We start from the raw sequence: 27,732 nt of genomic DNA on the forward strand, positions 1-27,732 counted from the left end.
CACAACTTAGTGACTAAACAACAACAATGTGAAGTGTAGAGGAAAATGTTCAACAATATCAAGACTAAAACATAAGCTAAATCCAGAAGGTAGCAAATGATCTGTTCTTTCAAAAAATAAATCACAAAAGAAAAAATATGGAGGGGAATCTTTTTTTTTGTTTTTTAACAGTTTTTAATGAAAGCTGTAGACAAGATGACTTTATTCCTGCATCTTCTCAATTGTTTCTTTCTTATATTTGCCCTTTTGCTTTCCTACTTGGAGAGATTTGGCTTTACCTTTGAGGATCTTTTTGCGGTCTTTGTCCAGTGAGATAACCACCTTGCTGTGAATGCCTATATGGACAGTTGTGCCATTAGCCTTCTCCTGCTGCACTCATTCAATGTAGATGACGTATTTCTTCCTGTAAACCTGGACTACTTTGCCAATTTGCTGCCCTTTGTAGTGCCCTCACACAACTGAACTTCATCATCCTTTCGGATGGGCATGGATCGAACGACGTACTTCTGTCTTAGCTTTTTAGAAAGAAGAGAAGACATAATTTTCCTGCGAATGTGGGAAGATGCATTGAAATGCCTTTTTCGATTCTTGTTTAGGTCAGAAGTCACAAAGGGAATGAACTTCATTTTGGCTGCTGGCGTTTCAGTGATGGCCACAGAAGGGAAGAGGGGAATCTTTTCTTTATTAAAAGAGACTAAGAGAAGTCCCTGGTGGTTCAATGGTTGGAAGCTGGAGCTTTCACTGCCGAGATCCCAGGTTCAGTCCCTGGTTGGGATCTAGGATCCCACAAGCCTTGTGCTGTGCTCCCCAACTCCCCCCTCCAAAAAAAAAAGGCTTCAGAGCCATACTAACCAAGTGCAACTTATGGACCTTATTTGGCTCTTAATTAAAGCAAACCAACATTTAAAAGATACTTATGGCATGTTTGTATGTATGTCTTTGTGCATACTCAGTTGTGTACGACTCTTTGCAACCCCATGGACTGTAGCCCACCATGCTCCTCTGTCCATGGGATTTTCCAGGCAGGAATACTGGAGTGGGTTACCATTTCCTCATTCAGGGGATCTTAAGAGAAATTCAAATAAAAACTGTATATTCAATGATATCTAGAAATTACTATCACTATGTTATAGGTGTGATAATGGCTTTATGGTTACATTAAATAAAAAGGAAAAAAAGAATTCTCATATCTTAAGAGATATACATCAAAGTATTCACAGATAAAATGGTTTTTGGAATTTACTTTAAAATAATCTGGCAGTTGGGAAGGAGTGTGACTTTAGTTAATATAAAAATGACCGAGAATTGATGATTACTAAAGCTGAGTGATCAGTATAATAGATACAGGGTTCCTTATACTATTCTCTTTACTCTTGGATACGTTTACATTTTTTTTCATAATAAAGTAGTTTTTTTTTTTTTTAAATGATCATTTATATTTAAAAATTCTAGTCTGGAAATGCATAATTGAAGGAATGACTTATTTCCACCTGGAGTCATAAACACTTAAAAAAGGGATTATAGGGACTTGAACATCCCACACTCAGCAAATTGCAGAAATAACAGAGAGGGTATTATCTATGCTATAGAAAAGCAAACACCATCTAATCAATATTTATAGGATACTCCAACAAAAGAAAAACACACATTCTTTTCAAGAACCCACAGAACAATGACCAAGACAGACCATATGCTAGGGTGTGAAACAAATCTCAATAAACTGGAAAGAACTGAAATAATGCAAAGTTGTTCTCTGAAAATAATAGAATCCAATTAAAAATCAGTAACAGAAAGACAACAGAAAAATCTCCAAAGGAAATATGTTAGAAAATAATAACAAAAACTGAAAAGTCACAAAGTATCTTGAAATCAATCAACACACTTCTAAATAAACTACAAGTCAAAGAGAAATCCTGAAAAGAAATTTAGAAAATACACAGAAGTGAAAGAAAATGAAAAATACTACATATCAACTCATCTTATCTCTCATTACCATTAAGTGCTATCCTTTTAAAATCTTTGTCATGCTGGGCAAAAATGGTAATGCATTATTATCTTTACAGTTATTTGATTACTAACTAAATCAAAACTTTTATGTTTATTGGCTGGTAAAAAACATGTAATATATCAAAATCTGTGAGATGCTGAAAGGGAAATTTATAGAAAAGGGGAAACAAACTCCAAATAAAAAATGGGCAGGGGATCTGAATAAGGCATTTTTCCAAAGAAAATATACAGATTTCCAACAGATATATGAAAACATGCTCAATATCACTAAGAATCAGGGAAATACAAGTTAAATTCACAATAAGATACCACCTTACACATGTTAGAATGGCTATTATCAAAAAAACCCACCACACAAAACAAAAACAAAAAATACCACAAGAAATAACAAGTGTTGGCAAAGATGTGGAGAAAAGGGAATCCTTGTGCATTACTGGAAGAATGTAAACTGGTACAACCACTATGGAAAATACTATGGAAGTTCCTCAAAAATTAGAAATATAACTGCCTTGTGAAAATTAATACATATCTTAAAGGTTCTCAACACAAGAAAAACATCTGTAACTACGTGTGATGAAAACTAGATTTATTGTGGTGACCATTTCACAATATATACAAAGATTGAATAATGTTGTATACCTAAAACTAATGTGTGATATGTCAATTAGATCAATTAAAAAAAAGAAGAAGGGGAAAGTTCTCAAGTCAATAATCTAAATTCCTACCTCAGGAAAGTAGAAAAAGAAAAGCAAAATAAACCCAAAGCAAGCAGAAAAAAAGAAAAATATTAGAAAGTAAATATCAATGAAATTGGAAAACAAAAATTTTTTTTTAACTAGAGAAAAATCAATAACACACAATGTATTATTTGGGGAAATACATAAATAAAATTGCTAAATCTTGCTAACTGACCTAGTAATCAAGGATTAAAAAGATACAAATCACCAATGTCAGGAATGAAATAGGACTATGATTACAGATCTGGCAGCCATTAAAAGAAAAATAAGGGAATACAAAAATTCTATGCTGGTAAGAGTCAGCAATTTAGAAGAAATGGACCAATTCCTCAAAAACCACAAACTATCAAAACTTACATTATGGCATAGATAAATTGATAATCCTACAACCATTCAATTAAAATCATAATTTAAAATCTCCTGAAAAAAATCTCCAGGCCCAGATAGTTTTACTAGAGAGTTCTACTAACTTTTTAAAGAAGTGTTAGTCTCATTTTTACATAATCCCATTCAGAAAGTAAAGGAGGAGGAAGCCCTTCTAATTAAGCCCAACTAATTTTATGAAGTCAGTATTATTACCCTGATACCAAAACAGGACAAAGACAGTATCAAAAAGAAAACTATAGACCAGTATCTCTTTTATGAATTTAGATGCAAACATCCTAAACAAAATACTGGCAGACTGGATCAAGCAATGAATAAAAATAACCATGCACCACAATAAACAGGAATTTATGAAAGAATTCTCTGTATTATATTCTGCAATGCTCTTTGAATCTATAATTATTCCAAAACAAATAAAAGTTGAAAAACTATATTGAAGAAAGATTATTCTCATAAGAGAACATTTTGAAATGAGCAAAACTGGAAAATATGTCATGAAAACCACTGCATAATTCAGGTGGGAGAATACAAATTTCTTACTTACCTAAAGTAAGGCTGTAGTAAGGCTATAGAACAGACTGCTATTAATTATTAAGGAGGTAAAATTGATACCAAATGTGAAGATAAAATAATGGGACTCAAGTAACTCTCAGTTATCAGTTTTGCGTTGCTACAGATTCTAAGGTCACAGTTGAATTTAAGGACTAGAGGTGGAGACTGGGGGAAGAAGACAAGAATTAATAAATTTTGTACATATTGAGGTTTAGGTGGTAAAACATATACAAGGAGGGACACTAGGCAGATGGATACAGAGCTAGTATGGAGATGATGATTCAGTTGTACTAAAGCAGGTCACTGAATTCAGAGGAGGGAATAAGCATGTAGGGAGGACAGGACAGAGAAAGTATTAAAGATACTTGTGGTTTTTCATACCATGGGGCAACTAAGCTTGTGCACCACAACTACTGAAGCCTGTGTGCTCTAGGGCCTGTGCTCTGCAACAAGAGAAGCCACCACAATAAGGCCACATATCACAATAACTAGAGAAAGCCCACTGGCACCAATGAAGACCTAGCACAGTCAAAAATAAATAAATACAAAAAAAATTTTTTAAGATGCTCTTGGTTTTTAATGTCTAAAATTATGATGTTTAAAAGCTATCTTTTTTATTTCTTCATTTAACTGTCTTCAAAGATTCTGGTTTGCCTCTATGTGATGTGTTTATTCTGTTTAGGAGGCTTAAAACATTATCATTTCTTTGAAAATGTCCCCTATATACTTGAAAAGACTATATATGCTCTAATCTTTCTCTTTCATACACTTGCACATTCACAACCTATTTCACACTGAAGTCCTGGCCCCTGAACCCTATGCCATCAATAATTAAATAAGGAATCAAGAAGATGTCATATCCGTGGCTTTGACTCCACACCAAATGAGCTTCTTATAAACAATCTGTCCAGGGGAAAAAAAAATCTCCTTACTTAAAGATAACAATAAAAATCTAATGTACAAAGACACTATAAGCAAAAAGAATAAAAGAAAAAGGAGATTTAAAGGAACATGCTAGAAATAAGCAAACACAATCACCATGAATTCAAGGAATTCACTAAAACAAGCAACAACTTAATTAAGTAAATAGGGATATAAGAGTCCAAGGAATAAATTCTGGAAAAACAAGTTAAGAAATTGTTATTTAATTGTTTAAAAAAATGGCAGATCTCAGTAAAGAAAGAAAAAGTAACACAGAAATGAAGTTTTCTCTGAAAGCAATAAAAACATTCTGTGAAAAATTGGCATTGGCCAATCTCAATCTTATTAAAAGTAGAATTTTTAAAATAAAAGTCATAATACCTACAAGGGAAAATATAGTAAATGGTAATTAAAGGTTTGATGGGAAAGTTAATATATTCCTCAAAATACACCTATTTCATCTGCAATTTACATTTTATTTCTTTGAGATAAATTATTTCTCTAGATTATTTTTCCCTGGAGAAGAAAATGGCATCCCACCCCACTCTTGCCTGGAGAATTCCACGGACAGAGGAGCCGGACGGGCAACAGTCCTTGGGATCACAAAGAGTCAGACACGACTGTGTGACTAACTTTCACTTCAACTTTTCCAGATTATTTTTGAGCATTGTTTTGCTGTGAATAGTTAATACATTTGACTTCTGAATCTATATTTATAATTTTCAATTCTATTACTATCATTGACTGGTTAGGACATCAAGGTTACATAGTAAACAAAATGAAACAAATATCAAAAACAAGGTTGGGAATAACTTTAGGTATCATCTTTATCCAAAACTTTGTTGTAAAGATCAAACTACTCCCAGAATGAATTTCCACCCACTGGGATTCCTCCTCCTCACCTCACATGAGCCACCATGTTCCTCTGGAGCCAGGCTCAGGGATTTCTGGGGAGAGGTCTGATTGGCTGGCATGGTCATGTTGGGTCTCAACCTTTATTCTCTAAGCAAACTAAAGTTTGGTGCACATATAAACTCAAGCAGAGCCGCTGAAGAGTGGTGAGGTGAAATCTGGAGGAAGATCTAGTCCAGAAGCTTCTGGAAAGATAATGTTCACATGGTCAGTCATCAAATCAACATTTCCAAGGAACTCCAAGGTGTAGTTTCCTGAGCTAGACACCACAGAACAGTGGTTCTCAAACTTGAGTGTGCATTTGAATCACCTGGAGGGTCTGTTAAAATATTAATACAGTTAAAAATCTGCATATTCTAACAGTTTCCAATTCAGCAAGTCTAGGATAGGGCCCAACTCAGACTATTCAGGTTGTTCTAACAAAATACCACAGACTCGGTAGTTTATAAACAACAGAAAGTTACTGCTCACAGTTCTGGAAGCTGAGAAGTCCAAGATCAAGGTGCCAGCACGAACATGTTTTCATGAAGGCACTCTTCCTGGTTTAAAGTCAGCACCTTCTAGCTGTGTTTTCACATGGTGGGAGGGGCTAGGGAGCTCTGTGGTGTCTCTTTTGTATGGGCACTAATCCCATTCACCAGGGTTCTACTTTTATGACCTAATCATTCCCCAAAGGTCCCATTTTCTAACACCATAATTTTGGGTGTTTGGATTTTAACATATGAATTTGGGAGGAACAAATATTCAGATCATAGCAGGGCCCCAAAATCTGCGTTTCTAACTAGTACCCAGGTGATGCTAATATTGCTGTTTCAGGAACCACATTTTGAGAACCAGCACTGTGGAGTACAGTCTTCCCAGTTGGCTCAGTGGTAAAGAATCCACCTGCCAATGCAGGAGACACAGGTTCAATCCCCGCGTCGGGAGAATTCCCTGGAGGAGGAAATGGCAACCCATTCCAGTATTCTTGCCTGGGAAATCCCATGGACAGAGGAGCCTGGTGGGCTACAGTCTGTGGGGTCACAGAGTCAGATGCAACTGAACATACACGCACTCTGTGAAGGACAGAAAGTTTAACAAATCCTGTGATAAGTTATTCATGGTAAAATATGGGGAAAAACATGAGATACAGAGAAACAGTATTAAAGATGTGAATTGCAACTCAGCTATTTTTTGGCTATGAGACAATGAAGTTATTTTAGCTTTAGTTTCAAAAATAAGAATTAAAATGCCTACCTCATAGAATTATGAAAATTAAATGAGATGGTGCTTGTAAAGTACTCAATACCTCCCTGGAACACAAGAAGCATGCAATAAATATCAGCAATTACCATCACTATTAGATATTAAAACAATATAAAAACAATATAATCAAAGCAAGGAAAACAACAGACCAGACAATGATTTATGTATGTATTACTTAATGATTTATGTATGTGACATTCAACTGAATGTACACAAGACATTCTTTGCATAAGCAATGTTGATGTAACTGGCCATCCACCTGGAACAAAACAAACTAGATCCCCATCACACACTATACCTTAGATTGACTTCCAACAGGAATAAATACTTTAAGTATATACATTTTTAAAGCCTCAAAGAATATAAGAATAAACTTTAGGAGAATATATTTGTATAACATTCTGATGGAGTAGGAGGGATCTTACTTATAAATATCTAACTTATAAATGAGACCTAACTTAAAAATGAGAGAAAACCCAGAAACTATAAAAGAAAAAACAAATATTTCTGATTATAAAGATACACCTTAAAAATGAAGATAATTTTTCAATATGTGACGACAGGTTATCCCTACTGGAAAAAACCACCAAAACTAGCAATCAAATAGATTTTTTAAAAAGTGACAAAGGACACGCAAATTCACAGAAAAGGAAATTTAGATGGCCGACTGCATTAGAACAATTAGATATAATTTTACCCTCAGAACTGTAAAAGCTTTTTTTAAAATGCTGGAAAGCATTCTGGAAAATGAGCTCTTTTATAAATTAGTGGTGGGTGCTTAAGTGGCTATAGTATCTTTTGAGTTATTAAGGTTCAACTACTACTAAAAATACAAATAACTGTTCCTAATAATAGTTTCAAATATACAAACCAGAAACTGGCAGAAAGAAGAGCAAGAGGACAAATAACCTTTCCAATGTGAGTTTACCTGTCTCGGTAATTAATTAAGCAGAGAAAATAATCTGGAAATACATTCGCTATTAAACAATGTAATTATTAAAGAACACACATTGTTTTTCCGTAAAAGATGTGTCATATTTATGAAAACTGACCCTGAACTGGGCCATAAGCAATTTTTACCCTCGAGCCTCACCCAGAGGCATTATTTGAAATAAGAATGCACTTCTGAATAATTCACGGGTCAAAGAAAAAATTGAAATTAAAAAAAAAAAAGACAAAAAACCCACAAACGCTGAGATGTGAGGAATAAAGAAAATGCTTGTGAATGTTTAGAAAACAAGCTCATGACAGACACCATGCTGACACCCCAAGCCCTACCACTGACCACAGACTTCCATCACTGGGCCCCAAAATCCCAGTCACTCTTCTTAAAGATACTCATTGTTGCCCAGAACCCCATCACTGCACTCTTTGATACCAATCAAGGGATGCCACAGACACGACCCCCCACCACTGAAGCCGAAAACCATCATCACTAACTCCACGGACAAGCCTTCCATCACTGACCTCACAGAATTCCTAATCAAGACCAACCAAAATCACCACAGAGATCTCTCGGAAATAAAGTGTGAAAAAGCTCCCCACACAAGCAGCAAAAAAAAAAACAAAAAAAAACCTCCGCAGGCACTTCCGCTTCCAGTCAGATCGCTAGCACGGCCCCTTACGGACGGTTGGCATTGCGCATGCTCCAGATTACTTTGACAGTCGCGTTCAACAGGGCGAAGAGACGTTAAAAAGACTGTGTGCAGTTTCCCGGCGAGGCGGGGGGCGCTGTTGGGTAGCGAACATGGCTGCACCCGATGGCGCTTCTGCGAGCGGGCCGCCATCTTGGAAGTGTGTCCATTCCGTACACCGGAGAACTAGGCCTCGGTGGGTTTTTAGAGTGAGGCAAGGGTTACTACCCCTCCAGTATTCTTGCCTGGAGAATCTCATAGAAAAGGAATCTGGCGGGATACAGTCCATGCGGTCGCAAGAGTGGGTCACGACTTAGAGACTAAACAACAGCAAGGGACTGTGCCGGACAAGCACTCAGGGAGTGTGGAGAGGTCAGAATGGGAGTCCACCCCCGGATGACAGAGAAATGTTAGAATGGGCAATCCGCTGAGGAAGCGTGGTACAGCCTTTAATGCGAGAAAGCACTGGGGCAAACGGTTAGAAGTTAGAATATAATCCTTAGCTCTCTGGTGGCTCAGATGGTAAAGAATCTGCCTGCAATGTAGGAGACCTGAGTTCGATTCCTGGGTAGGGAAGATCCTCTGGATAAGGGAATGGCAACCCTCTCCAGTGTTCCTGCCTGGAGAATTCCATGGACAGAGGAGCCAGGCGGGCTGCAGTCCCTGGGATTGCAAAGAGTCGCACACGACTGAGTGACTAACATAGGAAGGGCTGGTGGGGGGAATGGAGACTTGAATCCCCATTAATCTTCACTAGCCTTCACCTTAACAACTACAAGGAAAACTATAGTAGGCAACAAAAATAAAATAATAATAGTTTTTAAGATGATCGTGCATGTGCTAAGTTGCTTCTTTCCCGTGCAACTCTTTGTGACCCTATGGACTGCAGCCTACCAAGCTCCTCTGTTCATGGGATTCTCTAAGCAAGAACACTAGAGTGGATTGCCATGCCGTCGTCTAGGTCAACGTGTGGCTAAAAGTACTTAAGGAAAACTATTATTTTTATTTACTTCTTAACTAAAATCTAAGTAATAACAATGTCCTTACTGTATAAATGAAGCCTTAAGTCCCATCTGTGACTCCTCTTAACTTCTCCTATATGGAAATTCTGGAGCAGCTAACACTCTCCCCATCCCCATCCCCTGTTTTTTTTTTTTTTTTTTTGGGGGGGGGGGGGGGGGGGTGGTGGTGCTGTGAGTGTAAAGTCCACAAAGACAGTAGTTCACAATACTGTATTATATACTTGAAAATTGCTAATAGAGTAGATCCTAAATGTTCTTACCACACACACACACAAAAGATAATTATGTGAGGTGATGAATGTGTTAACTAACCTCACTGTGGAAATTATTTCTCAATACATCCATGTATCAAATCATCATGTTATGTGACAATTATATCTCAACAGAGCTGAAAAAAGTAAATTATCTCTCATCTTAACTATAATAACCCCTATATGGTTTACTCACAGCTACATGCAACCTAATATATCACCTTTCTTTTCTCTCCTTAATAACAGAATCCAGATTTTATTTGAAGCAGCAATGTGCCCAGCTGAAGGATTATCCTGCCTCCCTTGTATATCCTGACTTCCATGGATATGTTCATGTGATTAAGTTTCCACCCCTGAGATGGAGGCAAAAGTGTTGTATAGTGCCTTCCGTAATATCTCCTGAGAGGGCTGCTTGAAGCGAGATGACCCAAATGAAAGATCCACCCTTCTTATCTTCTACCAGCTTTTTCTTTCTTCCTTCTTCCCAGAATGCAGATATACTTGCTATAGTGGCAGTAGGCTTTTCAGATCATGAGGTGACCTTGAAGATGGAAGTGTAAAAGAAAAATTGCATTGGACAAGTTAAACAGGCAAGGAAGACCTGATCGAAACTATTCCAGTAGGGTTCAAGTCTATTCATATAGGAGAGAGAGAGTGAACTCAGTTCTAAATACAACAATAGGGACAGCTCAGGACGGCTAACAGGCAGGTCAAAGAAGTCAATGGATGGAAAATTACTAAGAAGAACTTGGTTATAGATATTAAGAATTGGGGGCATTCTTGTTAAACTGGTTTGACAGTCTTCTTGCTGAACTGGGTTCAGCAGGCCAAGGACAGAATGCCAAGGCCTCAGAGAGTTCTCATTCAAGTTTTTGGTCAAGGCAGGAGTCCTTGTCAGAGTTCCATGTAAAGATAATAGAGCAGTAAGAAAGGAGCATGCATTCTTAAGACAAGGAAAGGAGTTAGGAGGTATCAAAAATCACAAACCCCAGAAGAACAAATGAAAAAGAAATATAACTAATAAACTGATTTGGCAACAATGGAGGGATTAAAAGAAATCAACTGTAAACAAAAATTAATTGTATGTCAGCAATAATCCATCAGAAAATAGAAAAGAAAAAATATTCTATTTAAGCAAATTTAAAAGTTCCAAGGAATAACTGTAAGAGGAAATTTCAGAGATTTTCATGTATAAAAACTGTGAAATCCTAATGAAGGACCTAAAAGATCTCAATAAAGGGATGTATATCCCACATTTATGGAATGGATGCTTAATATAGGAAAAACGTCAACTCTTGCCATATTTAATATAGATTCAAGACAATTCCAATGAAAATGTCAAAAGGATTTTTTATTATTTGACAAGATTATTAAAGATGGGTATACCAGTATATTTATGTAAGAAGCATAGCAAAGAATATTCTGATGAAAGGAGAAGAAAGGGACTTTACGTTAGAAGATATTAAATTGTAAAACTAAACTTTAAAAACAGAATATTTTATATAACAACTGAAATAGAAAAAGAATGTAAAAACCAGAAACAGAATCATGTGTACCTGAGAATTCAGTAATTCTGTAACTATTTAACCTCTTTCCTCTTATTTTTGCATCTTATTTAAGAAATCCCTTCCCACCTCAAAGTCTTAATATTTACCTGTATTTTCTACTATAGGTGGAAAATGCGATGTAATATAAAATACCCAGCATAACTTTCAAAGTATTCTTACCAAAAGTGTTCAACCTGAATTTAAACAAGGTATCAGATCTAACTTCCAGGTAATATAAGTCACAAAGGAACAAATTAAGAAATAATTTAAGTTTAAAGAATCAGAAAAATTCAGAATGTGGAATAGTCTGTAAGACCAATGGCATAGACTCTTAAAATTTTGTATCAGAAAAAAATTGTTCTAGATCAAGAGGGATAAAGTAAAAGAACAACTAAATGCTATGCATATATTTTGACTGACTTCTGGTTCCCTGTCCTGGCTTAAAAAACAAACAGACAAACAAACAGAAAATGCTTTAAAAAAAACCTGAGGACTTCCCTGGTGGTCCAGTAGTTAAGAATCCACTTGCCAATGTAGGGGACATGGATTTGATCACTCGTCTGGCATCTTGCCTTGGGGCAGTCAAGTCCTGCACCACAACTACTGAAACCCAGGCACACTAGGGCCCGAGCTTTGCAACAAGAGAAGCCATCACAATAAGAAACAACAAGAATAGCTTAGAGAATAGATAGCAGCCCCAAAGCCCCAGCTCCCTGTAACTAGAGAAAGCCCACACGCAGCAACAAAGACTCAGTGCATCCAAAAATATAAATAAATTAATTTTTAAAAATAACAATACAAAAAAGGAAAGAAAAACTGTGAAAGTAATTCGGGGCACAAATGGAAAAATTATTAACATGGACTGAATATTATATGATACTTCAGAACTATTCTGCTTTTTCTTAGGTGTGGCATGATAATATTCTTGTGGTTAGATAGAATGTTCTTATGCTTAGCAAATACATAATGAAATATTTAGGGGTGAAGAATGATGTTTAAAACTATTCAAATCAGTCAGCACACCTCACAGAAAACCTGCCAGTTAAAGTTTTCTAGGATTAGAATTCCTCTTGATTTTGATTTTTTTTATACCAAAACTTCATAAAATATATTTAATCCCTAATACAACATCTTCCAGCCAATGATTAATAATAAGGAGGGAAAAGTAACAAAATGATGTATGGGGAAAGCCCCTATGTACACTGTAAATACAAATGGTACTCCATCAGAATAAGGTATAGATAGTGTAAAAAGTGTTTCTTGTTGTTGCTTAGTTGATAAGTTGTGTCTGATTCTTCGTGACCCCATGACCGTAACCCACCAGGCTCCTCTGTCCATGGGATTTTCCAGGCAAGAATCCTGGAGTAGGTTGAGTAGATATATGTCAGAAGATGTTTCTTTCAAGTTTTCTGTTTGAATTTTTCAAGATAAAAATTAGCAAAAAGATTAAAAAACAGTTTTAAATTATATACCTTTATGACTATGAAGAAGTCATTTTAAACAAAGTAAGTCAGGGACCTCCCTGGTGGTCCAGTGGTTAAGAATCTGGCTGCCAGTGCAGGAGACATGCATTCCATTCCTGGTCAGGGAAAATTCCACATGCTCCTCGGCAACTAAGCCCATGCTCTATGATAAGAGAAGTCACAGCAATGAGAAGTCTACACACCACAATAAGAGAATAGCCCCCACTCTCCTCAACTAGAGAAAGCCCATGTGCAGCAACAAAAACCCAGAGCAGCCAAAAATAAATAATTTCTTTTAAAATAATAAAATAAAATACTACAGAAAAAAATTCAGGGAGGACTAGATGAAACAAGATTGGCAAAAGGTTGATAACTGTTAGAGCTGAAAGGTACACGGGTTGGGTGGGTAAGAAGGGGATGTTGATACTATTCAGTCTACTTTTGTGTTTGTCTAGAAGTGTTTGAGATAAAAAGTTAAAATAATACATGTTTTGTTTGGCCACATTATATATAGACACATGTACATATTAAAATATACAAAAAATTAATATGAAAACAAAGTGTATGTAAAAGGAGAAGGGGGTGATGGCTCAGAGAAAAGACAATGTAATTTGCATTTGCTCTCAGTGTGATTTGTAAATGTCCTTTGCTTTCTGTTATTCTGCTCTGGAAGAATACAGGGATGTCTCACCAATGTATGAATTTCTATTTCTTCAGAGCCCTCTATTACTTACCGGTCTCTTTTTAGGTCTTGGGGTTCTTCTTGTCTATAAACAATTGAAAAACCAAGACCAGCCTCCAAAATGTTCAGAAATTATGTACTGTTGTCAGTTTCTTCACTTCTGAAGGAGCTAAAAAAAAATATCTTATGGTCCCTGGGTTGCCTTCAACACAGCTAAGGCTGCAGTCATTTCTCATTCTGAGTTATCTTTCCTTCTCGTCTTGTCAGTCGACCAGTGTTCTCTAGGCTTTAATTTATTTTTTAACGTTTCTTTTCTCTAAGGCTTGATTCCAAACTCATAAATTCTGAGGTCTGGCAGGGCCTCCTTTGCACAAGACTACCTTTATTGCTTCCCAGATGACCACCTGATAACCCAAAGTCTCACTCCCTTACCCCTTGGTATGACTCAGGAGGCAAAAAAAAAAAAAAAAAGGAATGCTGAGAATTACCAAGCATCACTAGTGAGTTTCAAGAAGTTCAAGGTGGCTAAGAGCTGTCCTAATCGTTAGGCCCACAATGTGGGGGGAAGCTGTTAAAAACAGTTTGTCCTTTCCATGTGTCCTAAAAAAAATGACATTGTTAGTTCATTTGCTCTTCAGACATTGTGTAAACATTTCAGGATGATGGAAATGTTAAAAAAAAAAAATGATGACAGGTCAAAAAAAAAAAGTTCTTCCAAATATTAAGTTTGATACTGATAAATCTTTAAGTTTTACAAACTTTTTATTTTTAGTCATCCTCATGCATGCGTGTTTAGTCACTCAGTTATGTCCAATTCTTTGCAACCCTTTGGACTCTAGTCCATCTGCCAGGCTCCTCTGTCCATGGGATTTTTTCAGGCAAGAATACTGGAGTGGGTTGCCATTTCCTTCTCTAGGAGAGCTTCCCGATCCAGGGATCGAACCTTGGTCTCCTACATTGCAAGTGGATTGTTTACCGTCTGAGCCACTAGTCATCCTAGTGTGTGTGAAATACTATCCCATTTTGGTTTTGATTTGCATTTTCCTAATGCAAATAACACCTAATGGTGTTGAACATTTTTTAGCGTGCTGATTGATTATTTGCACATTTGTTTTCTTTGAAGATATGTCTATTCAAATATTTTGGCCATTTGAAAATTTGAGTTATTTATCCTTTTCTAGAGTTGTAACCATTCTCCATATATCATGAATACAAATTCCTTATCAGACATATGATTTGAAATTGGGTTCTCTTTTCATTTTCTTAATGGTGTCCTTTGAAGTACACAGGTGTGATTATCAGGTTGAAGGAGTTCTCTTCTATTCCTGGTTTGACTGTTTGTTTTGTTTTTTAAACCACGAATTGTTACTGGGTTTTACCAAATGCTTTTTTGGATCTATTGAGATGATCATGTGGCTTTTGTTTTCATTCTGCAAATATAATGAATTATTGTGATTGGTTTACATATGGTGGGCCACGCTTGTATTCCTAGAATAAATTTGGTTATTTGTATCATATTCAGTTCAGTTCAGTCACTCAGTCATGTCTGACTCTTTGCGGCCCCATGAATTGCAGCACGCCAGGCCTCCCCACCCATCACCAACTCCCGGAGTCCACCCAAACCCATGTCCATTGAGTCAATGTCCATCCAGCCATCTCATCCTCTGTCATCCCCTTCTTCTCCTGCCCTCAATCTTTCCCAGTATCAGGGTCTTTTCCAGTGAGTCAGCTCTTCACATCAGGTGGCCAAAATATTGGAGTTTCAGCTTTAGCATCAGTCCTTCCAATGAACACCCAGGACTGATCTCCTTTAGGATGGACTGGTTGGATCTCCTTGCAGTCCAAGGGACTCTCAAGAGTCTTCTCCAATGCCTCAGTTCAAAGCATCAGTTCTTTGGCATTCAGCTTTCTTTATAGTCCAACTCTCACATCCATATATGACTACTTGAAAAACCATAGCCTTGACTAGATGGACCTTTGTTGGCAAAGTAATGTCTCTGCTCTTCAATATGCTATCTAGGTTGGTCATAACTTTCCTTCCAAGGAATAAGCATCTTTTAATTTCATGGCTGCAATCGCCATCTGCAGTGATTTTGGAGCCCAGAAAAATAAAGTCAGCCACTGTTTCCACTGTTTCCCCATCTATCTGCCATGAAGTGATGGGACCAGATGCATGATCTCAGTTTTCTGAATGTTGAGCTTTAAGCCAACTTTTTCACTCTCCTCTTTCACCTTCATCAAGAGGCTTTTAGTTCCTCTTCACTTTCTGCCATAAGGGTGGTGTCATCTGCATGTCTGAGGTTATTGATATTTCTCCCAGCAAGCTTGATTCCAGCTTGTGCTTCCTCCAGCCCAGCGTTTCTCATGATGTACTCTGCATAGAAGTTAAATAAGCAGGGTGACAATATACAGCCTTGATGTACTCTTTTTCCTATTGGGAACCAGTCTGTTGTTCCATGTCCAGTTCTAACTGTTGCTTCCTGACCTGCATATAGGTTTCTCAGGAGGCAGGTCAGGTGGTCTGGTATTCCCATCTCTTTCAGAATTGTCCACAGCTTATTGTGATCCACACAGTCAAAGGGTTTGGCATAGTCAATAAAGCAGAAATAGATGTTTTTCTGGAACTCTCTTGCTTTTTCCATGATCCAGCGGATGTTGGCAATTTGATCTCTGGTTCCTCTGCCTTTTCTAAAACCAGCTTGAACATCTGGAAGTTCACAGTTCATGAATTGCTAAAGCCTGGCTTGGAGAATTTTAAGCATTACTTGACTAGTGTGTCAGATGAGTGCAATTGTGTGGTAGTTTGAGCATTCTTTGTCATTTCCTTTCTTTGGGATTGGAATGAAAACGGATCTTTTCCAGTCCTGTGGCCACTGCTGTGTTTTCCAAATTTGCTTGCATATTGAGTGCAGCATTTTCACAGCATCATCTTTCAGGATTTGAAATAGCTCAACTGGAATTCTGTCACCTCCACTAGCTTTGTTCGTAGTGATGCTTTCTAAGGTCCACTTGACTTCACATTCCAGGATGTCTGGCTCTAGGTGAGTGATCATCTTTTTAATATGTTTTTGGATTCCATTTGCTAGTAATTTTTGTTTCTGTATTCAAAAACAATATTTGCCTCTGGTTCTTTTCTCTCCTAATATCTTTATCTGATTTTGGCATCAGGGTAATACTGGTCTTAAAAAGATAGTTGAGATATTTTCAATAGCTTTTGAGCATTTATTTTGTATAAGTGAGTCTACACATTTTCCCTGATCCAAATGATATTCCTGAGAAGAAAATACATTTATCAAGATTTTTGATGACGTTGTGCATAAAGCACAAGTCATTTACTCAAGGTGGCAAATAGTAATTTTCAGAACTGGGATTTGAATCTCAGGCTTGTCATAATCTGAAGCCTACAATCTTCCTGAAAGTTTTAGTCGCTCAGTCGTGTTCAACTCTTTGTGACCCCGTGGACTGTAGCCTATCAGGCGCCTCTGTCCATAAGATTTTCTAGGCAAGAATACTGAAATGAGTTGCCATTTGCTACTTCAGGAGATTGCCATTTCCTACTTCTTCCCGACATGGGGATCAAATCCTGTGTCCCTGTGTCTCCTGCATTGGCAGACAGGTTCTTTACCATCTGAAGCACAAGGGACGCTCACAATCTTCCTAACAAGCCATTTTATTACACGTGTTTCTCTGTTACCCAGTTCTTTTCTTCCCTCATCTCTGTAACTGGTGCATCCATACTCTACTTTCTTGTCCTAAGAATGTCTCCTGCAAATTCTGCTTCATCAAGTCCTACTCATTCTACTCTCCTTCCTCTATCTTCTTCCAGTTATGCCAGGCTCAGCTAAAACTTTAGTGTCTTTTTTCATTTGCTCTAGTTTCAGCTATTTTTACATTTTAATCACCATCCTGTTTATTCTGTTAGAAGAAACCAGCCTATCCTTTACAGGACTGTCCTTGCTTCTCAAGTCACCCTAGTTCACATCCTCATTTTAGGGTGATCCTAAATTATACCTATACCTGAATTTCAACTTGATTGTTAACAAAAATATTTGACATTCATTCTGTTGATTATCCTCTTGGCTTTGTTCCACTGATTTCTGGTGCTAAATTTTATTGAGTAGAAACTTGACACTAGCGTATTTCTCTCCTTTAAGCAACTGAAGCTTTTCTCTGATGCTGGAGTCTTCTTCTAGCTTACGGATCAATAACTGAGACATATTTAATTTTATGGATAAATTTTTCTTTAAACATGACTCCTGATCTTGGGGCATGAGTTCCTTATGTTATTCTTCGGGACCTCTACTCTCTTCATGGCAGTTCCCTTTCCTAAGTTTATCCTTCAAGATAAACACCTGCTGCTCCTGCTGCTGCTAAGTCGCTTCAGTAGTGTCTGACTCTGTGCGACCCCATAGACAGCAGCCCACCAGGCTCCACTATCCCTGGGGTTCTGCAGGCAAGAACACTGGAGTGGGTTGCCATTTCTTTCTAGAATGCATGAAAGTGAAGTCGTTCAGTCGTGCCTGACTCTTTGCGACCTCATGGACTGCAGCCTACCAGGCTCCTCCGTGGGATTTTCCAGGCAAGAGTACTGGAGTGGGTTACCATTGCCTTCTCCAAGATAAGCACCTAGTGTTCCTGAAATGATTTTTCCCCCATGTCTGGAGTCTTCTTTAATAGAGGTTATTAGCTTCTAAGCCTCACTCTCACTTCTACTTACCAGTCCTTATTCTCTGAGATGCTTTTACCTAATCTCAACTGTATTGGGAACTGCTTATGTGTATTTTGGTGTTCATGGGCTTTTCCGTTCTCTGAATTTCACCAAAACTTGAGTTTTCTGTTTTGGTCTCCATTTGTGGATTTTAATTGATTCGAACAGATGAAAGGAGTAGGATTCATACCTAAGCTGTTGTACTGATCATACTAATGAATCCTCCTACCCACCCCCACACCCGCCCCCATCTGCTGGGAGAGTCAGGGATCTAACTATGGAAGACTGGAAAGGAATAAAGTATAACTCTAAATGCTGTCAAGGGAGACTGAAAGTTGTGAAAGGAAAATTAATATTCAATCAATTTTACTAATAGAGATCTGGAAAATGGAATGGGGAGACCAGAGAAAGTATGACTTATACACATCTCAGAAAGTATGACTTACGATAGGATCTTAACTTCCAGAAACTCAAGATACTTAGAAAACCCTGACTCTAAAATAACTCGAGAGCCTGTCTACTTATCAAACTCTTCCCCTAAAATAACTCAGTGACAGCCTAGTCCTTAAGAACAAATATTTCCTTTTCTAAAGTCAAAGTGTTGTAGCCACGCATTCTGGGAAACAAACTCACTCAGGACAATGCAGAGAGTGGAGTGCAGTTTATTACACTGGCGGGCCCAAGGCAGAGTCTCCTCTTAGCCAAGGACCCTGACCAGATTTTCCTGAAAACCTTATATACTCTTAAGTTTATGTGCTCAAACCCACCTCCTCAGATTGCCTGATATCACTTTGCCAACAAAGGTCTGTCTGGTCAAGGCTATGGTTTTTCCAGTGGTCATGTATGGATGTGAGAGTTGGACTGTGAAGAAAGCTGAGCACTGAAGAATTTATGCTTTGAACTGTGGTGTTGGAGAAGACTCTTGAGAGTCCCTTGGACTGCCAGGAGATCCAACCAGTCCATTCTGAAGGAGATCAGCCCTGGGATTTCTTTAGAGGCAATGATGCTAAAGCTGAAACTCCAGTACTTTGGCCACCTCATGCGAAGAGTTGCCTCATTGGAAAAGACTCTGATGCTGGGAGGGATTGGGGGCAGGAGGAGAAGGGGATGACAGAGGATGAGATCGCTGGATGGCATCACTGACTCGATGGACGTGGGTCTGAGTGAACTCCGGGAGTTGGTGTTGGACAGGGAGCCCTGGCGTGCTGCGATTCATGGGGTCGCAAAGAGTCGGACACGACTGAGCGACTGAAATGAACTGAACCGGAGGTCTGAACAAAGGAAAAGAAAGATACAATCAAAGTTAACCTGTGATTCATATGCCTTAAGCCTAGGTAGTTAACAGTGGACAATTATCAATAGGCTAATGGTCATACTCCAATAAACATAATAGAATTTATGATTCTATTTGGTTACACAGATAATTAGGGTATTCTTTTAGGCAACACAGAGTCTGGGTATGAGCCCTGGGGCTCTTCCATCCACGGGGCCTGGTTTTTCCAGTTGTTATGTCATTTCCATAGATACTTGGCATATAGCTCAAAGTCCGCAGTCCGGCCCAAGATGGAGTCCTGCTTTCAAGATGGAGCCTGTTCTGTCTGTTTCCTTCTTCAAAAGTCAATCATAATTCCTTCCAAACAATGTTATTAACTTTGTGAGGTTTACCTTTGGAAGTCCCTGACTCTCTTCTGGAGCACTCTTTTGGTTTTACCCAAATCAGTCTCCCAAATCGCAGTTCCTAAGACCTCCAAATAAACTCTTATTTTGCAGCCTTCTGTGCTTTCTTGGAAGACAAGGTTTACCCATGAAAAACCCTAAGGCATGGAAGGGTGTGGGCTCCACGGCCATACAAGAAACAAAGCTATGATTTATAAAAGACAAGTCTGGGAACGCATGTAAGAATTAAAAAAAAATAATAATAAAATAAAATAAAATAAAAATTTAAAAAAAAGAAGAAAAAAAAAAGACAAGTCTGAAACTATGTGTCAGACACATTGGTTTGCTTTTTGCTTCTCCAAAAGTCAAAACTGATTGATAGTACCAGAACATGAACCCTAAATGGTCACTGTTTTCCAGATGAAGAAAGTGAGGTAACTCCAATTTCACCTGTGGGGCCATTATCAAAGTTAACATTACCATGCACAACAAACAAACTGCTGGACGGGCCTGATAATCCGTGTTCATCCGCTCCATTCCGGAGTCGCTGATTGCTCTCCTTCACTTTCCTGCTGAGGGTTCCTATCTGAGACTCTTAGGTTTCCGCTCCCAGACTAGCACAGACCACACACCACGTTAATCCACAGAGGAAGGCAAAAATGTTGCTTTAGTCAATCTGAAATATTCTCAGAGTAAGCTACAACTCCTAGAAGAGTCTTGGGCGCCACTCTGTCCTCCACCGCAGCAAACTCTGTGCAAAAAAACAACCAAGACAATCTTCTACTTAGGCGGGCGCCGCACCCATTCTGGTTCTAGACTACATTTCCCAGAAGTTCTTGCTTCTTTAACCTACTTTCGGCGCGAATCTAGCAACATTTTTCTATCTCTCAGGGGACCTATGACTCCATAGGATTGGCCTGGCCCTTGGAGGAAGCTTGTCTCTGGGATGTGGGGACTGTATCTGTATCTCAAGATTCTTGGCAGCAATTCCGAGAGGGGAGAAGAGGTATAACTTGGCCCCAGGCGGTGCAGAAAATCCGAGGGTGAGGAGCCATCTTGTCCTAGCGGATCTAGCTCCGGACTACATTTCCCAGAGACCCTGGCGCATATACGGCCGACCCATCACTCGCCTGCGGGACCCTCGGCCTCCGGGGAAGGGAAAGTGCAAGGTGAGCAGCCTAGGTCTTGGGGGCTCGACTAGGTTCCGGATGTGCATCTCTGAGGGTCTGAAGGGACAGTCCAGGCGGGTCCGAAGTCTTGGGCCTGCATGATTTGATAGGACTGGGGGAGGGGGAAGTGTGGGAATCCGTGTGTGTGATTGTGACCTTATGTGACCGTGCGGCGTTGTGTGTGCACGTGTCATCGTGACTGACCACGCGCGCGAAACTCTGTGTGCAGGTGTGATTGTGGATATCCTCGCTGTGGTGTGTAATTGTGACAGTGTGCGGCTCCGACCCCGTAGTGGGACAAGTGATTGTGGGTACCCATACAACTTTGTGCCCTGTGTGTTGGGGTGGGGAGTGTAGAATGTGATTGTGCTTCTATGACTGTGTTATCTGAGGGCTGCCTCTGATGGTGGTTTTATGAACGTTAGCAGTACTAACTGTACTGGATGTCTATGACTGTGTAAGGATATGTGAGTGTGATCACGTAAGTTTTTGTGGCACTGTGTGTGCGGTTGGAGAGTGCCTGTAATTGTGCCAAGCTGACAGTGTGTGTGTCCCAGTGGTTGATGTGTGAGATCAGGACAGATTTTGGTCTTGAGCAGCAGACTTTTCCCCTTCTGCAACCAGGAATACTCAGGACAGACTCCACTCCTCTGACTTCTCTCCATCCCTCCTTCCCATGGGTAGTAGGTGTGGGTCCAGAGTAACCTGTTATCTAATCAGTCAGAGCCACAGAAAGACCTGGCTTTTCATGATTCCTTTCTCCTTCCTCCAGCTGTCTTTCTCAGAGAGGTCCCCTGAGGAGAAAGAGGAATGGCTGTTGACCAAGCCCAATACAAGGTGCGCTGGGGTTTCCTTTTTGTTTTATAAGTACCCTGGTGCACATGTGCATGCTTTCATAGCGTACAGACATACCAATAGAGTTGCTAGGCCAGAAGGTATGTCTGTATTTTCACATTTCCTAGATAATGCTGGACTGATATGGTTGTATCTGTTAAATTCTTACTAGCAGTTTATAAGCATAGTCATCCTGTATTCTAATACTTGGTCAGTTGGTGTTTTAATTTTTGATGACTCATCAGATATAATGATATAGCATGTGGTTTTAAAAGTATAACATACATTATGGTGTGTTACATGGTAGTTTCACTGCCCTAAATATCTTCTGTGCTTTACCTATTCATCCCTCTTTGCTTCCTTCCTCCTAACTCCTGGCTACCATTGATCTGTTATGCCCAAGTCTCGAAATCTCCCAGTGACCACCAGGGAGCCGGTATCCGGTATCTGATGCAAAAGCAAGAGAGTTTTTATTACCAAGCTCTAGCTGGGGCTCCCACCGTTACCGACGCAGCGGCTAAGGAGAGGAGTTTTGGGTTACACTGCTTATATAGGGAATATTCAGGTGAAAGGGTAACAAAGGGGGTGTTCAGGCTGAGGGACTTCTGATTGATTACCCTCTCCTATAGGGTTGTGTGTGGATCTCTGATTGTTTTTTTTTCACTTACACGGTGAATCATTATTTCACAAAGGTAAATCATCACTTCCAAGGTAAATCACAAATGTAAATCATTACTTCCAAGGTAAATCACAAATCCTTGAACTTAAAGTCAGGAGGTTTATCCTAAGGGCTGATTGGCTCATGCATAGCGGGGCAAGTTTAGGCAATATCCAAAGTCTAAGTCTGTTTGCCCGGTACCTTTGCAAAAATGGAATTCTTTTACAAGATGAAAAGATTACAAGATGAAAAAGATTACAAGATGTAGAGCTCAGGCTCTACATTCCCCCCTTCTCAAGGACCCAAGACAGACCCAATCATGGGTCTGTAGTTAGCTTTATATTATCTTTTACCAGGGGTGGGTTTGTTATGGCTGCATATTGGGACCTAAGCACCCTAAGCTGCACCATGTTGATGTGGCCTTTGATAAAGTTTATCAACTTGTTTAGTAGACATGGTCTGAAGGTGAATCGCAAGAGTAAAATGATTAGGGGCCCAGCCAGAGAAGATATGAGGGTCATGAGCCAGGGAGATGAACTGAACCAGGATTCAAACTTTTCTCTTTCTCTTTTTCTCTGACTCAGCCCTTCTCTTATCTTGGCCAGGGACTCCCTGACTATCCCCGAGTGATTCACATAAAAACAACGTTCTTCCCCTAACACAGCACATAGGCCCCCTGAGAGACTTCATACTCAAGATACTTCTTGGGAATTGGGGCGGAGGTCTCTTTCTTCTGTAACTTCTTCCTGCTGTGCATGGGCGTAGGCCTGCCTAACAGAGCAGAAGTCTCTCTCTCTGCCTGATCTAAGTTGGGGTTTTCCACATCTGAAACCAGCTTAAAATGGTGGTATCCAAGCCTGACACAACTCAGAAAACTCAAGGGTTTAGCAATACAAGGTCTAATGTGAAAATACACCCATAGCATCACCTAGTTATTTCCCAGGATATCTGAACCATAGCTATTCTATTTTGACTTTTGACTGTAAACTGTTCCTTAATAGCCAAAGCAGATTTCACCGTTAATGACGTCAGTGTTTCTCTAGGTACTAGAAGATGCAAGAATTGGGATTCATAAAATCTTCTCCTGAAAAGATCTAACTATCTGAAGGCCTGTTATGCCAGTTTTTCCCAGAGCACAGAGTGCCTCATTCCTGATTTTTACCCTGAACTCCTTTCAGGGATGTTGAAAGTCAGCAGTTGCAGCAGCCATGATTTAATCTTTGCAGATGTAGATGGCGAGTGTCAGTCTTCAGTTGGCAGAGCCCCTTTTGCTCATAAACTTGACCATGATTTTGAGGGGGGCATTTCATGACCATTTTATCCCATGGTGCTGAGAGTGTCCATTTTCAGGTTTGGCAAAGAGTCTGTTGACAGGCCACTCAATGTGCTGTTACTGGGCTAGGCCATAAAACAGTATCCAAAATTCTCTGGACCACCTGTCTTACTAGCTTCTTGGTCCAGGAAAATATTCCCTCTTGTTGCTTCTTGCCATATCTAGAGTTACACTGTTACCATCATCATCTCATATGGGACTATATATTATTCTATTAGAGGCCTCACACATATTTGACAGTGTAAGAAACAGCAATTTTGTAAAACAGGTGACATACAAATAACAGCCAGCAGTATTAGTAAAGTCACAAGTAAGACTTATGTTAAAAACTTCCATTAGATGTAGCCTAGTATATCTTCAGGTCATCTGACTTAGTCTGCCCTGTAGAATCTTTATCTTCCCAGGAAATTATATATTGGCACCATCTATAAGGCGCATAGCCCAGTTTTCTAGTGTTACTAGACTGATTATCTTTAGTATGATTTAATTTTTTTTTTCCCCAACACAGGGGAGACTTTAAACCTAAATTACTATAGTCTGATGTTATCTATATAAATCCATCCCATAACTGTGGGAGATTTTCCTCTCCTTTGTGGAAACTTTTCTTGTTCTGATTGAGCTTGGGTAATAGAAAAAAGCTCAAATTTATAGCCAGAGTGAGAGCAGGCATTATTAATTGGCCCGGTGAGGGGATCCTATCTAGTAATATCACAGTGACCTGAATATGACTATAATTTTTTAAGTAAATTTTCTCAGGGCCAACCAGTTAGAGTCTGGTAGTAGAGAAATTTACCAAGGTAACCTAGAACTAGACACAGGTAATTGGCCACAAACCCAACAATTGGATTGATTTTTAAAACTAGCATAGGATCAGGTCTATGATAGAAAAGCATTTGATTTATATGCAAAGGTCTAAGAAGTCAAGAAAACATAAATGATCATACGAATCAGGTCCAGCATCTTGGGGAAGCTGTCTACCTCTGATGTCGTCGTCTTCTCATCCTGGTGTAGTGTAGTTTTCCTGATAAAAAGTCCTTCCATCCATGTTGGAGACAGTCCCTTAAATTATGTCTTTTTTCCAGTCCTGGTTGCAGGTCATCTGATCTTCATCCAAAGATAGATTACTGAGATAAGCTTCAGAAACAAACTTAGGGTGTTCTTCAAGAATTCAATTAAATTTTACATTAATATCACATAACAGCAAAGAACTATCTAAGAGATGAGTCTTACTAGATGCAGACTTCCATTAACAAACTGGTATTTAACATTTTGAAATATCTTTTTCTCCTTAAAGTTACCCTTATTTTTATTAAATATAACCAAATTAAGGCTAGTTTGTTTGCAAAATAGGTTTGTTCTCACTAATTTTGGTCTGATGATTTTTATAACCATAATTGATTATAGGCTTTTTATTTTGCTGAAACATTTATAGTCTCAGACTGAACTTTTAAAATAAAACAGGGCTGGGAAACTCACACCAAAGGCTTATCACAGATTTTGCCTAACAAATCTAGGTGAATTCTTCCCTTTTTAAGGTCTCAAAAATTTATTGAGATTTTTGTACCCATGAGATAACCTTCCTAACTCATTTGATAAACTTACTGGAAACCTAAGAACTTCCAATTTTTGGAGGAGTCAGATAGAAAATATAATTGTTTTGTTTATAACCCTCAATTTACCAAAGTATTGTCATAATTAGTTTGAGGGGAAGATTTTCCTTACTCCCTGAAAGATTCAAACCCATAATTTTTCAGATGGAATTATAACCATAAAAGTTATAAGCATATTCCCTGGTTCATTCAGTCCTTTTGTTAACTTTTGTGAAGTCATCAGGTTCTCCATTAAAATGCCAGGAAAAAAAAAAAAAAATAAAATGCCAGGAAATATCAGAATGTTAGAAACTCCATATAATTTCTAGGATATCTATATTAGTAATTTTACCATACATTATAACATGAGTGGAATTATTACTCATTTGATAATCTTTTCCATGTAATTTAACCAACCAAATAAACACAGTTTAATATCTCTCTTTGGGATGTTCCAGGGGCCCTCTGAAGCATCCCAAAGTTAGCTAGAGATCAAAAGAACTTCAAAAGAGTTCTATTTAGGAAGCTTTCTTGATAGAGTTTATATAAAAGCTCATATCTCATTTACATTTTTTAGAAGTTTTTTTTTCACTTGAGGTAATTTCCTTGTTGACAAACTTGTAACAGATATAATATTTAACTTATATTAAACCTAGGTACAATGAAAATATTTTACTTAACGTAATTACTCTAAGACATGTCTATATTAAATAGGTCAACAAACAAACATTAATATCAGGTATTTAACATTAAATATTTCCCAGTTCACATGAACCTGGAATTTATTGTTTAATTTAGAATTACTTGATTTGTAAGCGCTTACCTTTTTTTAAGCCAAATAAATAGAGCTCATATACAAATTAACCTCAAAAATATTACCCAGAGACAGAGACATACCAAAACATATTTAGACAGACACAGTGCAAGATCTAGCTTCAAGTCTTTTTTTTTTTCCTCAGTGTCAGGAGTTAGAGATGGTCGAACCCAGGTCTCCCATATTGCAGGCAGGTACTTTAACCTCGGCTCCACCAGGGAAGCCCTTAAATACAAGAATACAGTCCCTCAGAAAACCTCCTATAGAGACACAGAACTTCAGATCTAAGTACTAACATCAAAGATTTCAAGGGAGGAAAGTAAGCCAGGTTGAAAAAGGAAGGGGGAGGAGGCTTATTAGTTCCATATTCCTTATCAGGATGTCCTGTCATAAAACAACTCATGCAAATGGTTACTATGGTGCCTGGCCAGGGTGGGCGGTTTCAATCAGTGTGCTTCCCCTAACAATTCCCCCCTGTAAGATGGGGTATAACGGCGCCGTGGGTCCAGTTTTCCTGGGTTCCTTCAGATTCTCTCCCACCTGTGTCACCAACACCCGAGTGGTAGAAAGTTCCTGTTGAGGCAAAAAAATGTTACCCAAGGAGGGGAGTGTACTATGATATCTTCCCACACTATGATATAGGGGACTTGGTCAGGGTGTCCCGCCTGCGATCAGAGGATGATATCTTGGACTTGGTGCGCAGCTTCCAAGTCAAACGTGCCTTCCGAAGGCCAGCCCATATGGAACGACAGCCATTCTGTGCTGCAAAAAGTAATTAGTTTATCTTTCTTAATTTTAACACTGAGGTCACGGGCGCCCTTTTTGACCTCTTTAAAATAGTCATCAGAGATAGAGGAGTAGGGCTAGATTGACGTTGCCCCATCGTTCCTGGATCAATCAGGCGTGGGTAAATTAACACAAACAACACAGATAGCCAGCCAGCCAGCCAGACAGACAGACAGAAAAAACAAACCTTCAGGAGTCCAGAGGCAAATCTGAAAGTAGGACAACAGCCTCCGGTCGTTCAGTGGGAGCAAACCGCTGATGTCAACAGGGTACAGGGGCACTCTGTCCCCTTCGGGAGGGTCGGGGACGTCTCCCAACGACCCCTACCCATGACCCGTCGGCGCGTCCGCCTGAGTCATATACTGGTCTCAGAAAATAGGCCTTATCAAAGACAAACAGGAAAACAGAAAAAACTTACTGGTTGCAGATAACTCTCCGGATCGGTCTTCCCGTGGAGCTGATGGGAGATCCCGGATGAGCCCCCAAATGTTATGCCCAAGTCGCGAAATCTCCCAATGACCACCAGGGAGCTGGTATCCGATGCAAAAGCAAGAGAGTTTTTATTACCAAGCTCGAGCTGGGGCTCCCACGCAGTGGCTGAGAGGAGCCCCGAGTTTTGGGTTACACTGCTTATATAGGGAATATTCAGGTGAAAGGGTAACAAAGGGGGTGTTCAGGCTGAGGGACTTCTGATTGGTTACCCTCTCCTATAGGGTTGTGTGTGGATCTCTGATTGTTTTTTTTTCACTTACACGGTGAATCATTATTTCACAAAGGTAAATCATCCCTTCCAAGGTAAATCACAAATGTAAATCATTACTTCCAAGG

General features: G+C 39.0%; 2 protein-coding genes and 1 pseudogene across 11 annotated transcripts in view; 1 reads left to right on the top strand and 2 right to left on the bottom strand.

The window, feature by feature from the left end:
• ZNF585A (zinc finger protein 585A) overlaps window positions 1-27,549 on the bottom strand; it is a 42,800-nt gene extending 15,251 nt beyond the window's left edge. For 3 of the 10 annotated variants that reach the window (XM_060398515.1, XM_027977387.3, XM_027977386.3), the window contains exons 1-3: window positions 8,226-8,383; window positions 6,750-6,805; window positions 5,504-5,698 (exon numbers count right to left, since the gene is read on the bottom strand). In XM_060398515.1, coding sequence (XP_060254498.1) covers window positions 5,504-5,581 — 78 coding nt within the window. In that variant the 5' untranslated portion in view covers window positions 5,582-5,698; window positions 6,750-6,805; window positions 8,226-8,383. Of the gene's footprint in view, window positions 1-5,503; window positions 5,699-6,749; window positions 6,806-8,225; window positions 8,384-12,684; window positions 12,839-13,409 lie in introns of those variants that run through there. The other 7 variants (XM_060398514.1, XM_060398511.1, XM_060398516.1 and 4 more) reach the window with 5 other exon arrangements.
• Window positions 151-8,383, bottom strand: LOC114117759 (large ribosomal subunit protein uL24-like; annotated as a pseudogene).
• Window positions 20,823-27,732, top strand: part of LOC101122210 (uncharacterized) — a 42,684-nt gene continuing 35,774 nt past the window's right edge. Inside the window, exon 1 of the mRNA XM_042231383.2 lies at window positions 20,823-20,890. The gene's annotated coding sequence lies outside the window, so the exon portion shown is untranslated. The remainder of the gene's footprint in view (window positions 20,891-27,732) is intronic.

The sequence above is a fragment of the Ovis aries genome, chromosome 14 (assembly GCF_016772045.2).
Source record: "Ovis aries strain OAR_USU_Benz2616 breed Rambouillet chromosome 14, ARS-UI_Ramb_v3.0, whole genome shotgun sequence".
Classification (NCBI taxonomy): domain Eukaryota; kingdom Metazoa; phylum Chordata; class Mammalia; order Artiodactyla; family Bovidae; genus Ovis; species Ovis aries.